The sequence below is a fragment of the Marmota monax genome, unplaced genomic scaffold (genome assembly GCF_021218885.2).
Source record: "Marmota monax isolate L192 unplaced genomic scaffold, Marmota_monax_Labrador192_F-V1.1 WCK01_AAM20220418_F8-fsc00633, whole genome shotgun sequence".
Taxonomy (NCBI): Eukaryota; Metazoa; Chordata; class Mammalia; order Rodentia; family Sciuridae; genus Marmota; species Marmota monax.
In genome coordinates this window covers 324,023-341,783 of record NW_026695216.1, presented here as the reverse complement: position 1 = coordinate 341,783, position 17,761 = coordinate 324,023, and the positions used below count along the sequence as shown (strand labels likewise).

General features: G+C 54.0%; 1 protein-coding gene across 20 annotated transcripts in view; it reads right to left on the bottom strand.

The window, feature by feature from the left end:
- Myt1l (myelin transcription factor 1 like) overlaps positions 1-17,761 on the bottom strand; it is a 395,041-nt gene that overhangs the window by 119,781 nt on the left and 257,499 nt on the right. For all 20 annotated transcript variants that reach the window (XM_058574977.1, XM_058574987.1, XM_058574986.1 and 17 more), the window contains 4 exons: positions 16,958-17,113; positions 6,711-6,765; positions 6,541-6,574; positions 6,252-6,314 (listed from right to left, as the gene is read on the bottom strand). In XM_058574977.1, the coding sequence (XP_058430960.1) occupies positions 6,252-6,314; positions 6,541-6,574; positions 6,711-6,765 (152 nt within the window). In that variant the 5' untranslated portion in view covers positions 16,958-17,113. The remainder of the gene's footprint in view (positions 1-6,251; positions 6,315-6,540; positions 6,575-6,710; positions 6,766-16,957; positions 17,114-17,761) is intronic.

Below are 17,761 nucleotides of genomic sequence, written 5' to 3'. Positions count from 1 at the left end.
CCTGGTGAGCGCCCACGGCGTCCTGTCGTGTGTCAGCGTCCGTTAGCGAGAGCACCCGCAGATACGGCGATGCATGCACGTACCCAAGTGGGTCCTCCTTCCCACACATGGGGCCTTACGAATAAAAATCAGCTTTGCAATTAAATGCGGAGATTGTGTTAAACTTTCAAGAGGGGCTAGGAAAAGAAGCAATTGTTTTTGAGGTATTTTATTTCAGTGCAAGTGGAGTTTCATCTATTGGAAGCCAGTGGAAGTAGACGAGGCCGGCGGCCCGTTTCCCCCTCTTCCTCCGCTTCTTCCTCTTTTTTCTGCTTTGGATTAGGGATGCTCCTCTCCCTTGCCAGTTGCTATGCTCCCGTCTCTCTCAGCCGGTTCCTGGTTCTGTTCCAGAGCTTTTAGTGAGTGCTCTCTGTCCAGGCATGAACGATGTCGCCTGAGGCTGTTGGCAGGATCCAAATGAGGCCCGCACACATCAGGAAGCAGGCTCCCTCAGCTCCGGGGGAGCTCCCGCGAGGACAGGCACCATGCTGCCCTGGCAGTCACACGGGCTGGGAAGGTGTGGGAGGAGCACACCCGCAGAGGACCCTGGCCACAGGCCAAAGTGATCCAGTAACGTCAGGGACAAAGACAAGCTGCCCCTGAAGCATTAAGTGTACAGTTAAATGTTTCAGCTCCGAGTTCTCTAAAGTGGGGAGGTTTGAACATGACCCAGCACCATCACCTCAGGGGGTTGGTCCGCGTGCAGCCTCGTAGGCTGAATTCGGGTCAGATACTTGGTCAGACACCTATGCTCAACAAATAGTCAATAAAAAGCAGCTGTGAACGGTAAATATAAATAAAACCTATTAAACGTCAGAATCAATTCAGAAGGATCACAAAACACATGTGCAAAGATCCAAGATCCGTGCACTGATCCAAGATCCGCGCCCCTCTGGCATGGCAAGCTCACCCAAAAATCTAAAAGAAGTAGCAAATCCCATCCAGTCTGCATATCACTATTGCAGATGAGGCTAAAATTCCAATCCTGCCCATTGCTTACCATTGTATTATAGTAAATTTTAACAAATTTTGATAATTTTTATTTTTAAATTTTAGTGGGAATTTCTTTCGGAAAACAGGAAAAAAAAACCTTCAAGTACAATAAACTGACCATCCCTTGGGGGCCAAGGGCAGCCTCTGGGAAGCGCTCTGGCGCTCAGCTCTTCAGGGCCAACCTGGCGTCAGGTCACGCAGCCCCTGAGGTAATGGCCGTGCCTCCTGACGGACGGCGGCACATGCTGGAGCAGCCACAGTGTAGGGAGAGGAGAGCTTTCTCTAGACAGAGCCCTGCTCTGCCCACAGGTGCCAGTCTTCCGTCTGTGGGATGCCACAGTAACACGGGGATGAGTCCCACCCCAGAGCCTACCTTCCGCTGGGGTTTGGTGCGGAGTGGGGAGCTGAGTGGCAGCAGGAGCCCAGGCTGGCCTCTGCACTGAGTGGCTTGCTCACAACAAGCTGCCCGCCTGGGCCTGGAGCCACCTTGGAGCCTTCCCTGCTGGGCAGGTCAGGAGACGAGTGACTCCCTGACCTGATTTGGTGGCTTCCAAGTACCCAGCATCCCAGCGTTTCCCTGCACCCCGTTGGCCCGGGTGTCACTCTGGGCACACGACGGGGCTCTTGTCTCTGGCATTTCAAAGCTCACGGGACCACAGCCAGCCTTCTGGGGCTGGAGGAAGTGCAGGTGTGGAGGCCATGGCTACCAGGGCACATCCTTCCCGGGTCCAGGGACCTAAACCCAAGAGACCTGGGGTGACTGAGGCAGAGTGTGTGCCTCTGAAAGGGGTAGCTCTGTGGAGGGACCGGGTGTGAGGTGCATGAATGTGTCCAGCTACCTCCGAGCATGACCTGGTGGAGGTCGCGAGGGCTGGGGGGTGGGACACTGAGCCACCTCACAGCGGTATGGTAACGAGAGCCAAAAGTCAGAGGCCAGGCTTACCGTGCGCAGGAGAGACAGAGGTCGCATTTGGGTTCGTGATACAAGAATTACTTCTCGCCCTGATTGTAAATTTCATGGTGTTTTGTGATATTATATGCTACTAATATGAAATCTCAGTTGGGAAAAACAAATGGTAGATGCCTGTGTCCAGATACTAATGATGTTTCTGAAGATAAATATATGTCACAGTTGTACTTTGTAGGAGGCTCAGCCTAATGTAATACTTCACAAACCCTGAGAGATGCTGAACTTCCACATTTAACTGCACTTGAACAAAGGCTTACCAGCTACTGCAAATACTTCATGAATTGTTAACACAAATAAATATCTACAAATATCTTTTGTTCAAAGATACAGCTTTGGAATCAATGTAAAATATTCATGAAACAAATATTATAACCTTACTCCTACCCGCCAGTTTTAACCAGGATCTTAAATTCTGCATTCCATGGATTAAAATTAAGAAAGTTTTTTCCTCAGCAAAAGAAACAATGAAGTGAGGAGAGAGTCTACATATTGGGAGAAAATCTTCACCATATGTACCTCTAATAAAGCATTAATCTCTAGGATATATAAAAAACTCAAAAAATTTAACACCAAAAAACAAACATCCCAATCAACAAATGGGCTAAGGAACTGAACAGACACTTCACAGAAGAAGAAATACAATTTATCAACAAATATATGAAAGAGTGCTCTACATCTCTAGCAGTTAGATAAATGCAAATCAAAACTACTCTAAGATTTCATATCACTCCTGTCAGAATGGCAATCATCAAGAACACAGGCAACAATAAATGTTGGCAAGGATGTGGTGAAAAAGGTTCACTCACACATTGCTGGTGGGACTGCAAATTGGTACAACCACTATGGAAAGCAGTATGGAGATTCCTCAGAAAATTGGGAATGAAACCACCATTTGACCCAGCTATCCCACTCCTCGGGTTATACCCAAAGAACCTAAAATCAGCAGACTACATCAATGTTTATAGCAGCTCAATTCACAAAAGCTAGACTATGGAACCAACCTAGGGGTCCCTCAGTAGATGAATGGATAAAGAAAATGTGGTATATATACTCAATGGAATATTACTCAGCTTTAAAAAAGAGTGAAAGTATGGCATTTTCTAATAAATGGTTGGAGTTGGAAAATATCATGCTAAGCAAAATAAGCCAATCCCACAAAACCAAAGGCCGAATGTTCTCTCTAATATGTGGATGCTAATTCACAATAAGGTGGGGGGGCACTAGGGAAGAATAGCATTACCTTAGATTAGGTAGAGGGAATTGAAGGGAGGGGAGGGGAGGAGATGTGGGATAGGAAAGATAGTGGAATGAAGCAGACATTATTTCTGTAGGTATCTATGTGACTGCATGACCAATGTGACTCTGCAACATGTGCACTCAGAAAAATGAGAAGTTATACCCATCTATGTATGATATATCACAGTGCATAAATGCATGCCACTGTCAGGTATAACTAATTAGAACAAATTAAAAAATTAAAAAAAAATCTGCATTCCTCTTTCAAAATATTGTTTCCTCTCTCAGGTTTCATTTGGCGGTTGATTCTTCTTGATTCCCAGTTTCTTACAAATCCACAACCCTCTGTCCTTCACACAGGAAAAGAAAACAAGCCGTCCACCCCAAGGCTGCTACCAGAAGTTCAGAGCGACCCCCGGGGCAGCAGGACGTGGGGGGGAGAGCACGAGGTGGCCACACTGAGACGTGTGAGGCCGGGGCTCTCTCATGTGAAAGCAAAGGGGGAAAGGTGGGTGGCTCATCATGTGCCTATCATCCCCCAGGATGCTGGCCCCCGTTCTGCCCCACGCTACTGCCTGCCTCTTTGGTGGGACTTGGCCGTGCCAGAAGAGCCCCTTTTCACTTGGCCACAAGCGAGGGGACACATGAGCAAGGTGAAACTGGCCTCAGGGGATACATTGGTGACAGTGTCTTCTTAAATGACTAAAAAGGACAGATGATCTTGCCGTGGCCAACGCTGAGGCTTCTGCTTCTCCTCTGAAGGCACGAGGTGCCAAGCCACACCAGGGACCCCCAGGCCAGGCCAGCACTGCAGCTGCTCTAGGCAGCTTGAGCAGGTGACGGACGCAGCACAAGTAGCTGTCACAAAAGTGAACTTTTCAACTGTAGAATCTTTTAAAACTGTAAAGAACAAAGACAACAAAGCCAGGTATACACAAAACCTTCCGAATCTCTTGAAATAGCCCTCGTTATAAGATGTTGACATACATGCACCTTTGGCTACAATAGGCAGCATTTTTTTTTTGATTTAAGAAATGGAATGTCATCCTTTAGCTAAAAATTACTGATGCTGTACAGGCATAAACATAAATAAATCCTAGGAAACCTCCCTGTGTACCTCAGAGAGACCCCCTGCAAGTCTGGACAGTGGCCTCTCTTCTGAACGGCGCTGGGTCCTACACAGCAGTCTGCACCCCCTTTGCAGCCAGGGACACAGGGTCCTGCGTGTTGGCCTCCTTCCAGGCCCCATGGACACCTGGTGGCATGGGGGAACCAGATTCAGTTGTGCATGCTGGATAGTGGGGGCAGTTCATTCCCGACTACACCACACCGGGTCTCCTGAAAGCGCGTTTCTGCGGCGGTACTAGGAATCCTAGTAATGACGGGGGAGTCATGGTAAAAACACGACGGTGCTGTGTAAGATCAGGGAGAACCTGTGCGCAACAGTCCAGCGTGGCTCCCCACGAGCCCTCCCACACCCCGCCCAATTAGCTCCCTGAGATTCCTGGGCCTCTGTGGCCACATGCGAGCACCAAGCTGGGAGGAAGGCGAGGCCGCACTGTCCAGCCCCATGGACAGCAGCACACGGGCTTCCTGCAAGGGCACCTCAATCTGGTGCCAACTGAGTGCACCTTGGTGAGGACATGGGTATCTGGGGAGAAGTAGGGGCAGAGGCAGATGCTCTCTGCATACACCAGGGGCTGCCAGGCCTAGTGTGCCCATCGATGCCCCTGCAATCCCCTGCAGGGCACGGAAACCAACGTGTTTTTGAAATAATTTTGGGGGAACTTCATGTTTTTTTTTCTTCAAAACCGTAGCTATAAAATTATACCTAGCGTATATTCAATTAAAACTTTGCAGCCAAACGTAGTAACTTCTTTTTGTAGCAGAATGCAGCCGTTTGGCTCATGATGTGCTGATCTGCTTCTGCTGGAAACAGAGCAGCCCTGAGCCTGGAGGCTGGGAGCGCCCAGGTGGACATCCTGGCCAGCACCCCAAGCTGTGCCTACGTCAGCGACACTGCCCAGCAAGTTACTCTCGCACGCCACAAGAGCAATAACAAAATTAATCAAATTTAGTAAATTAAATAAAAAATCCTGGTGGGGGAAATGTCTAGTGACCCTTTGGCAAGTCACCGGGTGGCAGACGGCCCTTTCTTCATGGCACTCACTACCTGGCCACCTGCTTGGCTACCACAGCCTTGGGGAGTCGTTTGTAATTTTTCCTTTAATTTCACTGATTGACAGCCAAAATAATTGCTTGATTTCACCCAACACTTACTGTTCCACTGAACAGGCAGGGGGAGAGGTCACCGAGAGCCACTGCAGCCCCACGCAGGAGTGGTGGTGTGGGCCTGGCCACAGAGGGCTTTTCAGGATGGAGCGAGCTCAGTCCTCAACCAAAATCCCGACAGTTAGCAAAGCACCCCCAGGAAACCCTGGATCTCCATGAAAGGCCAGCCACGTCCAGCCACAGGCCATGGGAAGGCGGCGGCTCCTGCTGGGATGAGTGTCCAGCCACTAGGCCACTGGCCGCCTCACCATCTGCACACGCATCATAACTGTCACTTTCCGCCATATCTGGCTGCTGTGATCTACCCACCTGGCACCCCGGACTGCCCTCACCTGGCAGCTGCCCAGGTGCCAAGCTCAGGCTACCTTTCCCAGGTCAGTAGGTCCCATTTCAACCTGTCTGCTACGGTTTGCTGTCTTGCTGCTACTGCGAGGAGCAGATGGGAAGGAGGAGCCCGCTCTCCCCAGGAAGCCCTGGTGCCTGCGTGCTGAGTGGGTGTCCTTGATGAGTGGGGTCCCCTGGGGCATCATCGTCTGCCAAAGTCGGGTGGCTTGTGTGGTGAGAACCTCCTCTGAGGCAGAAGGCTGTCCGCATGAGAGCTTGGCGAGGCGAGGGGAGGAGCGGGGGCATGGCATGCAGACCTCCCAGAGCTGCCCGCATCTCCACCGCCAGGCGGGCAGCCAGGCACCACAGACAGCACAGCAAGCAAGGCAGGCATTACCTTCTGTGTCTGGCGTACTTGCCACTGACATGGCCACTGCCGTCACAGCCAGGAGTGGGACAGCTGCAACAGGAAAGAAGAGGTTACCCAGCAGCCACGCGCCACGGCTCAGAGGAGGAGGCGCCCAGACAGCCACATGTGGGGGTCACCGCTCACTAGCCAGTCTCCAGGGCAACGTCATCAGAGCAGCAGGGTGTGGCAGGCTGCGGGGAGCTGAGTGCCGTGCCCCACTGCAGGTGAGGGTGTCTGCAGGGCAGGTGGGGGCAGGCCTGACCCACAGAGCACTGACCTGAACAGCTCCTGTATGGCTGGCTCCACGGGAACTGCAGAAAGATGGAGAAGAGGTGAGCTGTATCATCTATCATGGGCACCCCCCCAGGAAATCACCAGAGGGTGTTGGGGGTCAGGATCACCAAAGTGACCAGGGGACACAAGTGACTGCGGATGCAGGGGGCCTACCTCGAACCCCTTTGGACCGTGTGCGATGGCGCTTCTCCTCGGCGTCCACATCCATCTGGGGACAGACGAGCAGCATCAGAGTCCTGGCCCTGTAGTGCAGCCCAGAGGGTATGGGGCTGCCCCCACCCAGCATGCTGTCCCCGGGGCTCTATGGAGCAAGGCCACGCAGGGCCGTGGCAGACCAGGTTCAGGCCCTCCTTGCAGACCATTTTAGGAATAGTCTGCTGACCCTGATCTGGTGGCAACATTTAACTGGGAGGCCTCCATGCTCTGCAGCAGGGTATATATATGTCCATCAACCCTGAAGTGCGAACTATTCACTCTCTTCTCAGGGCTTTGATTAGACACATCTGCGTGATTCTGAGGTGTGCTTTGTACCAAGAACGTGACAGATAGGCCAAACAAGATGTGCCTTCTCCCTGTGAGGGGAGTCTGCCAGGACAGAGGGTCAAGAGGAGAGGGGACGCTTCAGCAGGGTGCTTCCACTGCCAGGTACGTGCCTGGGACACTGAGCTTCTGAATCCAGACACACTGAGGGTGGAGGTGGGCGTCCTGAGCACCCTATGGAGTCCATCAGGGCAGCATGGGCAAGGTGATGGGGGCAGAGCCACCAGAGTCTCAGGCCACCTGCAGTGGCAGAAAGCTTGCCATTTTATGTCCTGCCAAAACCGAGGACGCCTGGGGGCCAGGGCAGTCGTCACGGGCCTGGGGACACAGAAGTATGGACGAAACCCTATTCTCCTAAGGAATTCAGAAAGGAGCTCCATGTTTTGTGAGGGAAGTGAGTTGCGTCACGCTCTCCGGCTGGCGTGATGGAGCCAGGTGAAGAGCAGGGAGCCTGGAGGAGATGGCGTCGACCTGAGTCTTACAGGTTAATTGGGAGCTCAGGATGAAAACAGGAGTTGTGAGGCAGAGATTCTAGGAGAGGAGCAGGATGTGAAAGACCCCCAAATCTGGAAACATGCAGCCAGCTCCTGGGAGCCCAAGCTGTGCCTGGGGGTGGTGACCAGACTGTGGGACTTCCTGCAGTGGGCACGTGTAGTTCCTGAGAAGGGCAGGCTCAGCCCCGCTCAGTGGCCTCCTTGCTAGCTCCACTTGTCCACCTCTGGCCCAAACCCTGCACTAATGGCACTGACAGTGGCTTAGGAGACAGCTTTCAACCCGGCTGAGGTCCCAGCTAAGTTGTCACCCACTAAGGTGAAAACCAGGATTTCCACCATTTGTGGTGAGACTTGCATGCCTTGTTTTCTTCCCTGCATTTAATTCTCTGTTCTTCCAGGCATCTATTTGCACTCAGAGGGGGATGCTAGTTCTTTTTGGAGCTGCATGATGGTTCTTCCACTAACCACTGACTAATAAGCAGCCCAGTCCCCACCCAGCCCTCGTGCTGCCTGCTGGATTCCTGCTGGGTCTGCTTTTGGACTCTCTTCTCCTCCACGCCAGTGCTAGTCTATGCAGTGCTAATCCTGCTTCAGTTACAGTGGCTCTGGAAGGCCTTTTACTCTGCCAACGTGGCTCTGTTGCTGGGAGCATTCCATAACTGCTAAAACGTCTAGCATCGCGCTCAATGTATAGTAGACACGGAATCAATAAATCATGGTTCCCTTTCTGTTCTCTTTCAGCCCCAGAAACTAAAATGCAAAGAGTTTCAAAATTGTCTGGAGTTTTACTTTTACCTAGATGTTTAAAGAAGTGTAAGCAGAAAGCATAGAATTCCTGGTCCATGAGTCCAGGAGGGTTTTCATTTTCTGGGCTCACACCTGCCTGTGAGCAGCCACAGGCCAGCCAACACCGGAGGGGCACCCTCACTCAGAGTCGCGGGGACCCCAGCCGTCCACTCTTGTGCAGCTTTAAGCCTGAGCTCAGGCGCTGCACCAGCAGGGCCTGGCCTGGCTCCGAGACGTTTCCCACGCTCCTGCTAGGTCTCCATGGGCCCGAGACTGCCCACCCCACTTACCAGCTCTGGTGGCCTCTCCAGTAACTTACATTTAGAAAAAGCATCCTGAAAGGGCCACTTTAGCATTTATTCTTTTATTGCTTAATCATGTTTACTTTAAAAGTAATGATAGCTACTGTAAGTAACTTTATATGGTTTTGTACTGAACTTCAGAAATTTATTCTTTTATGCCAAGAAAAGCCATCAGGAAGGATACATTGAAGAGAGCAAGCGTACCATTTTATACTGTGAGACTTCGCTTTTGGAAACAGAGTTTAATTTGTAATCTTTGTCTTCCCCTTTCTCCCAATCAGGGCACAATTTCCTCAGGTTGAGGCTCAGGGAAGAGAGAGAATGTTTTAAATGCACTGAATTTCATAGACCCAGTTGTTAGGGTCGACTATAACGTGGCCCTCCAAAGCTCCTGGGCGTCCACGGGAGGAGAGGTGGCTAGGTGGGGAGTGTGAGGTACTGGGGACAGCCCATTTGTGGATGCTGAGTTTGCAGTCACAGGGTGTGGCTGCAGGAGGCGGGGGAGGCTGAGGAGGCGGGTCACTGTTGCTGTGCCTTTGGGTTTATATCTTGTCCCCTGGTTCTTCTCTCCTTGCTTCCTGTCAGCTGTGAGCTGAGCTGCTGACCACCACGCCCTCCAGCCATGACACTCACCTCACCTCAGGCCTAGAGCAGTGGAGCCCGCAGGCCACCAAGGAGGGGAACTCTGAAACCCGGAGCCCGGACGGCCTTGTCTTCCCGCGGCTGTTCTTGCCAGGGGCACAAAGCTGACAAAGACCCAGTGAGACCCCTCGCGCTCCAGAGGCTGCGTCCTGAGGTCCCGTCCTGTGTGCGTCACAGTCACGGGTCCAGCGGGAGCCTGCACACTGGGACCTGCTCTCTCCCTGCCATGTGGCCCTCCCAGCAGACCGGGCAAGAGGCCTGTGGACCAGAGCTGAACGCCCTCAGGCTGTGACCCCAGAACTGAGTTCCAGCACCCACCCCATCGCTCCTCCATTATCCTGGAAAGAATGGTCCGTTTCTCTGTTGCTTAGTGCTGTCAAGAGGGTAGCTCGAGGCAGGCAGAAGCCAAGGTTGAATTCACTGAGTTGTGTGACGGGTAAGAGTCACAGAAAGGAGTGGAAAGGGGAGCCAGGAGCCCCCTGGGGTTAGGAGGGAGTGGCCCCGGACCTCCAGTGAAGCAGTGCAGGAACTCTGGGTGGAAGGACTGGACAGAGGGCCCAAGCTCACAGTGTGCGAATCCTCCTGAGGGGATCAGCCAGAGGTGATGCAGGCAGGTACCGGCTGGCTGGAGGGGTGGGCCACTGGGGTGTGTCCTTGGGGTTTGTACTCTGTCCCTGAGAGGGGAGCTCTCTGCTTCCTGACTGAGCTGCTTTCCTCCACCACACCCTTCTGCCATGGGGTCTGCCTCCTCACGTCAGTCCCAGAGCAATGGAGTCGGACATCTGTGGACGGAGACTCTGAAACCGCGAGCCCCAATACCTCTTCCTTCTCTGAAATACTTCTCGTCAGGTCTTTCAGTCACGGCGATACCAAAGCTGACTGAAACAGAGACCCAACTCTGATAAACTGCACACAGGTGCTCCCGGGAACACTCACTCCCGGGCTTGCTGTCCAGGTAGCCCGACCTCTGACCTCCAGCTTCATGCCATTCAAAGCACGTCCTCCAGCACCCGTGATCCCAGCTGCCTGGGAGGTAAAGGCACATGGCTCAAGGTCAAGGCCAGCTTGGCAGCTTAGAGAGACTGTCTCAAAAGACAAACTGAAAAGGGTGGAGGTGCACCTCAGGGCCAGACTGCTTGTCTAGGCTGTGTGAGACCTGGGTTCCATCCCAGCATTCCTCAGAGGGAAAAAGAGAGAGAAAATGTGTCTACATCTCAACTCAGGCTCAAGCAAGTTTTGACTAATAAAAATCCATCTGTGAAGGTCAGGAATCCAAAATATATGTATTTAGGCATCTTTGATAAGTGTTTAGACAGAGTGCTACAACTATTTAAAATTATTTTCCAAAATACGGCAGGATTTTCTGTTTTTCAGGGATCTTGGTGCAGGACTGACACAGTGATGTTCAGCATCTGTGCTGATATTCACAGTGAATACAGGTGAATATGGTGATCAAGAGGTTGCAGAGGAGTCAGGAGAGACAAATGGGCTTCTAGTTTGTGGCATTGTGAGCTGTGATTGTTCAATTCCACTTATCCAACTGCTTAGGGTGGAAATGGGGGAATTAGGCAGATGAAGTACAGAAGGACCTGGGCGTGCCCCTTGGGGCCTCCCTCCGCGTCCCTGTTCAAGGGGAGCAGTGAGGCTGATGACTCAGTCCTCTCCGGCCAGCCAGTGTGCAAGTCTGGGGGTCAGGGCCAGCAACGGCAAGGCACAGGGACGGACCTCCGCACTCTCCTGGCAGACACAGAACAGAGCAGCTGTTCCACATGCCTGGCCTCCCAGGAGCTGGCCATTTCATGGTGTTCTCATGACCGTCACCTCCATGGGATGGAGCCTGCTCCTTCCCTTTCAACATGGTTCCTACCCATCCTGTGCTGAATAGCAGGAGGGTCTGTGGACAGGTCAGGCTAGAAGCTGACTTTCTGAGTCCCTCCTCCAGGCTCCAGGCACAATGACCTGCCTCTGCTAACTGCTCCCAGACAGGCTATTGGAAGGGTAACAGCTTGGTGCTGACGCTCAGCTCTGGGTGGGACAAACGTGCAGCTAGGATCAAAACTTACATGTGCTTGTGCGCCTGCTCTGGCCTGAGGATGCCCTGGAAGTTCCACCTCACCCCTGTGGAGCCCTGGGCATGCCCACCCACACAACTGCAAAGTCCACGAGGTATCGCTTTAAAGACAGATTACTAGACCACTAGGGAAATGTGCACGCAAATCTGGGTAGGACGGCTGATGGGTCCAGAACGATGGTGGGAGGCACCTTGCTCTAAAGGTGCAGAACTGGGGAGTGGCACTCAGCATATGTATGATCCTAGAACCCTAAAGATCCCCTCAACAGCCTGCTTTGGACTTTAAAAATAATGTTACAAATTCTAAGAAAATAGCAACCAACACGTTGCTTGTTGCAGTAAAGATGTTATGGAGTAGGTGGCCTGCAGAACCACGACTGGTCATCTTGCTGTGGTCAGCTGGAGAGTGAGAAGCCAATAAGAGAAAATGAGACTGCACCAACTCTGGGGTGCGCCACTCACCAGGATCTGTGTGTGTGCGCACGTGTGTCTGTGGAGAGGCAGCGTGGGGTCTGGATGCAGAACCACCATCCTGCCTTCACTCCACCCTTAGTCCTTTGACTACAGGAAAAAGATGAAGCTAAAATAAAACAAGATCGTGTCTGGTAGGCAGGCAGGCACTGTGCCAGGAAGGTGCTGGGCAGAGCAGGAGTCGGCGTTTCAGCAGACGAGGGAATGGATACAGGATTGGAAGGAGCTGCGGCTCTTGGTCAGCCACACTGTGGAGTACTATTAATAACTTTATGACCCCTTTGAAGATCTTTCATGATGTGAGTAAACAGCTGCACAGAGGTCTCCAGGCACAGCAGCTGGGTGGGAACCGAGGTCCGCGGACCTGGCTGGGACCTGGCTGGGAAATGGCTGGGACCCGGCTGGGACCTGGCTGCAGCCATTGCTCCTCTTGGGTCTCAAGGGGAAGGAAAGCTGAGGAGTCTCTCACGGCTGCTGAAGGACCCCAGCGGATTCACTTGAGGAAGGCTGGGCATCCTGTGTGCAGGGAGGGGTCCTCAGGTCCGTGTCTGAGCCTGAGAGGGAGGCTGGGGGCTCCAGCAGGAGTGGTGCAGGACAAAGTAGTTGACCGTTCGATTCTATTCCAGTAAGGGATGACGTCGCGCTTCATAGCCACAGAAGATGAGTTTTCCAATCTGTGTGCTCTTGGCAATGGCAGAGGGGCTCCCAAAGCCCCCATGAGGCACATTCGGGCAGAAGTAGAACAAAAGCCCCTCAGTTTTCCAGGAGTGGATCCTCAGGCTTGGAGTTTCAGCCCTGCTCCCAGAGGCCAGGGGAGGCCAGGGGAGGCCAGGGGAGGCCAGGGGAGGCTAGGCAAAGCTAGGGACCTGGGACCAGGCGGAGCCTGGTGGGACTGTTGGTCCACGCTGGCAGGGAACCACCCACAAGCTGAAGCATTCTCTCTGGAGGCACTCTGTTTAGTCTCTGCGAGTTTGTCCTCAGCGTCCAGACCGGCAGTGCCGTCTACCTGACTTTAGAGGACACCACATCAGGTGCCTCCAAGGTGAAACGTTTTTTTTTTCTTTTTCTTTTCTTTTGTGGTGAAACAGTGGTTGCCTTTCAGCCTCAGTGCAGAAGTAAAAAAGTAAGCTGCTATTTGCATTTTAAAATTTGATTTTCTGAATTTGAATGTTTCTCACTACATTTCCTTTGCTTTCTTAGCAAGAAGTTCTGGCAGAAACAGGGCTGGGAGCAGCCTGGCCAGTCTCATGACCAGGAGAGAAAGGGGCTGTCCTGCAGGGTGCTTAGTGCTTAGCCAGGGGCTAGCATCTAAACTCTGGGGCTCAAACCCAGTTCTGATTTCTGATTCTGCTGGAAAACGTGGTGACCTGGAGGCTGCTCTCCGTTCCTCATGCCCACAGTTGCTGCAGCGGAGGGGCAGCAGCCCAGAGGGAATGGCGCACCCCACACAAAACATGCCCGCCAAGGGTGGCTGTCTCCTGGCCCCGTGGATGCTGGGATCCAACTCTGGTGCCATCAGTCTTGTTCAGAGGACAGCTGGCCTATGGTGGCTACACTCAGGCAGGGAGTACCCCATGAATGCCAGGGAGTACCCCGAAAATGCCAGGGAGTACCCCATGAATGGAGACTTGGTTATATTTGGTTATATTTACAGAATCTAAAAAGTGTGTGTGGGGAACCAGCTTCCTTCTCTAGTTGAGTCTTCTGCTCCCTAGACAAACCCTCTTAATCCACCCAACTGGTTTCGCCAGGTGTTCGATGCCTAAGTTCCCTTGACCAGGTGAGAGAGTGGCTGATTTTGTCTTCCCAGAAGTGGCAGCTGGTTGCCAGGGAGGGGATCAGGCCCTGGGAGGGTCAGCTCTGGGACCTCTGCATGTGGGAACAATGCCCGTGGTCCAGACGCAGCCCGGGAACTGCTCCCTCGGCCCCCGCAGGCCCGTGGCAGGCCGTGGCTTGGCTGGTGGGTGTTTGCTGAGGTGAACTAAATAGGAACGTGGTTTCCTTGCAGGCGGGCAACTTTCTGACCACTCGGCTCCTCTCTGTGATGCTCGGTTTCTTAAGCATGAAGGAGAGAGCCTTAGACTGGTGGTGAGTAGCTGGGGAAGAAGACTCCTGGCCACCAGCTGTGACAGAAGACCCATGGACCAAGCCCAGGGGCTGTAGCTGCTCCAGTGTGCCTGAGGCAGGACTGGGCAGGGGCCTTGTCCATGTGCCCAGCTGCCAGGCCCCACAGGGCCACAGTCTTCCTCTGTTCTTATCTGCACCATCTAGGCAGCTTCCTGAGTTCCGTGAACCCCCGTCCTCTCAGTCCTACCTGTGTAATGGTAACATGTGTGTCCAGGGATGTTGGGAAAAACAGGAGGGCAAGGCTTTGAGGGTGTGGGGTGGGCAGCTTTTCCAGGTGAGCGAGGAGCGAGCCTGTGACGCTGGCCAGGATTTGAGCAGACCCACCACCCTGCATGGTGCAGTCTCAGGATTCACTGTCCCCACCTTCTCGAACGTCAACACTGCCCCATTCCCTGGCCTGCCTCCTGCTTCCTGCCAGGCCCAGGTTCTATCCACATGTGGACGCTGGTGACTCTTATTTCTCAGTTGCTACTTAATTTGATGGGCTCTGTCCTTTCTTCTGGAGTCTTGAGATCACATTGGTCTTACTTCCCTACTAAGTCACTTAGCAGATACTGGCTTCGCTCTCGCCCACCTCCCTGGATGTGGCCCTCACTCAAGCCTTCCCTGTAAGCCTGGACACAGTGGGGTCCTCAGGACCCACTCCTCTGTGGCTCCCTGTCACTCTGTCTGCTGTGGTACCTGCAGTCTGCCCCGTCCCAGTGTCAGGCTGAAGGCTCCGGGGGCCCCTCTGCTGACCACCTCTGGTCCCAGCTTCCAGTCTTGCTGCAGCGTCAGGGCCAGAGAAGGCAGAGGGCTCAGGGAGCCCCTGCTCAGCACAGCCCCTGCCTCACCCACCAGGAGCAGCCCACGCACCACAAAGACACAGAGCAGCGTCCCCTGGGCGCGGCCTTGTTCAGCAGGCTCCATTGCACACGGGCTTCCGTCACTGGCCGCTTCTCCCTTCCAAACCCCTCTCCCTGCAGTCAGTGCCCGAGGTCTGAATGTGCGCTTGCAGTGGCTGAAGCTGCCACTCTCACCCCCTACCCCCAGGGCACAGGCTGTGACGTGCCAGCCCTCCTCTGAGTCCTCTCCCAAGGGACCCTTCGGATGATTCATTTCATCTGTTTGCTTTATTCCACCCCAAAAGTGCGTTCCAACAAATACCACATGCAGTTTAACATGTCTTCACAAGTTTCCTGAAGCACACTGTCAGTTTGTCCTGAAGGTAGGTGTAAACTCCGTGTGCTTTTTAGTGATACTGGTTGTGTCTGTTTTTAAAGTCGTGCCGTCCGTCTTTCTGTCCCTGGCCCATCTCAATGAATAGCTTTAAGTTTTCCCTTTTTCTCAGTAAAACAATTTTCTCATTTGTCTTTCCCTAACTTCTAATGAGGTCAAGCATTTTCTCATGTTTCGACACAGAAAAATACTGCAAAAACTGTCCATTTGTATGGGAACTTCAATTTACCTCCCTGCTCCCTCCCTTCCAATGTTGTGGTACTGGAGATGGAGCCCAGGTCCGCATGAGTGCAAGGCAAGTGCCCCACCACTGAGCTGCAGCCAGCATGAGTGCAAGGCAAGTGCCCCAGCACTGAGCTGCAGCCAGCATGAGTGCAAGGCAAGTGCCCCACCACTGAGCTGCAGCCAGCCCTTGCTCATCTTGGGACAGAACCTCACTAACTTGCCCAGGTTGGCCTCAAACTTGGGATCCTCCTGCCTCAGCTCTTGAGTAGCTGGGAGTACAGGTGTGTGCTTGTAGCTGGCTATTGTTTCCCTAAATAGTCTTTTCCCCCAGAATTGATTTGATTAGTTTTTAGGGAGAAAAATGCTGAGAGCACAAAGAGCAGAAGAGTCAGAGCGGCCTGAGCCTGCCTGGGCCACGTGGCCTGTGGCACAGCGGTGTTCGGGAGGGGAGACGCACAGTTCCACAGCAGGCCTATGGGAAAGAAGGAGACGGGACAGTCCAGGGGCACAGAGATGAATCTGGGGGAGGGGTGAGCTGGGACTGTAACAAAGGCAGGGCGCTTAGTCCCGGTGCCTCTGGGTCCTGTGGTGTCCGCACACAGCTAGGGAATGAGAATCACGCTTCCCTCACGTGATATGAGTACCGGACAGCTGTGGGCACTCAGGTGCCTGCACCAGAACCCGCTAGCTGTGGAGGGCCGGCCGCGTGCAGCCAGCAGCACTGTGCCCACCTGGCACAGAGAGCACATGTGCACCCCGTGGTCACACCTGTCCTGGGTCATGGCCAAGATGTCACTCAGGGACGCTCTCCTGCATAGCTGCCCTGCCCCGAGCTCACAGCACTCACGGAGGACTCAGCTCACTGCAGGGCCTCCCAGGGCAGGTGATGGACATGCCCATCAGGAGCATTTCCCAACCCACAGAAAGAGACCTGAAGAAACTGCCAGCAGCCCCGGGCCAGAGCCAGAGAGTTCTGCAGGGTGCAGGGCGAGGGCAGGCCTGAGCTGTGGCCAGTGTGGGGCACTGGGTGGCGGTGCTGAGTCCCTCTGGCCACCAGGGAGTGAGGCCAGGAGGACGTCCTGCTGGGAAGGAGTGCAGAGTCCTGACATGGACAAAGGGGTTCCATGGCAGCACCAGGAAAGGCAGGGCCACTCACAAGTGCAGAGGTCCCAGAATGTGCCAGCAAGCCAGGGGGCAGGATGGCCTGAGGGGACGAGGAGGGGCCAGCTGGGAGGGCAGGCCAGGCTCCTCTTCCTTCTTGTAGACCGTGGCCCTCCACCTACCTCTGAGGGGAAGAGGCTCTGGGTAGAACATGGAGAGGGCAATGGCTGAACGAAGGCCTGGCAGGGCAGAGTGCAGCTGCCCTCGAGGGGGTCAGGGTGCTGAGCACAGAGGGCTTGGGAAGAGTGGGGGTGCCCAGCAGCTGCTTTGAAGGCCTGAGGAAGTGGCTCCCCCACAGAAGCAGCCTGGAGCAGACCCCACCAAGGTGCAGAAGGTAGCTGTGCTCCTGAGGAGCAGCCCTACCTTGCAGGAAGCGGTGTCCTCTGAGGACGGAGGCAGCGTGGCCCCTTGGGCAGGACGCGGCCCAGGGCCGGGCTCTCTCTAGGTGCTGCTCCTGGTCCTCCCCAGCCTGGGACAGTGGCAAAGTCACTTAATATCTCTGTGCCCCGACTTCTCCATCTGCAACACAGGAAGAACAATGCACACCACCTAAGGATTCCAGGAGCACACAAGGCAGCAGCCTGTGCAGGCACCCAGGGCCGTGCACGGGCTCCCCCAGGAGCCAGACCTTTCCTGGCCTCACCCTGGATGGGTGCACTGAGGCCTGCCCTCCCAGCAGTGTGAGGAGCCCCAGGGCCAGCCCCGCCCAAGTAGCAGCCTGTGGGCTGTGAGAAGGTGGTCGGGGAGCAGCAGCCTCCAGATGCTGCACGTCCCCTCCCAGGTCCGAGGTAGGAGGGGTTCATGCAGTGGGCTGGGGGGAAATTCCTCATTTAGCCCTGGTTCCCCAGGGGCTGCAGAGCTGGGCTGTTCTCCTCCAAGACCGTGGGGCTAGAAGAGTCTAAACGGCTTTCTCTCATACACTCTGCATTAGCATCAATTAAACGTCAGGCTGATTTTGTGGATGAGGAATGTGATACTCAGGGTGCAGCGTTTGCTCCAAGGTCCCCCGATAGTCGGAGGGCAAACCGTGACTGAACCAATGTGTCCTCTCTGCAAACCCACGCTGCTCACGTGACAAGCCTGCTCCCTCCCCCCCCCCAGTGGAGCCAAGAGGGCTGAGATGTGGAGCAGGGACAGAGCTCCTCTCGTCCTGGAGGAGCCCTGGGC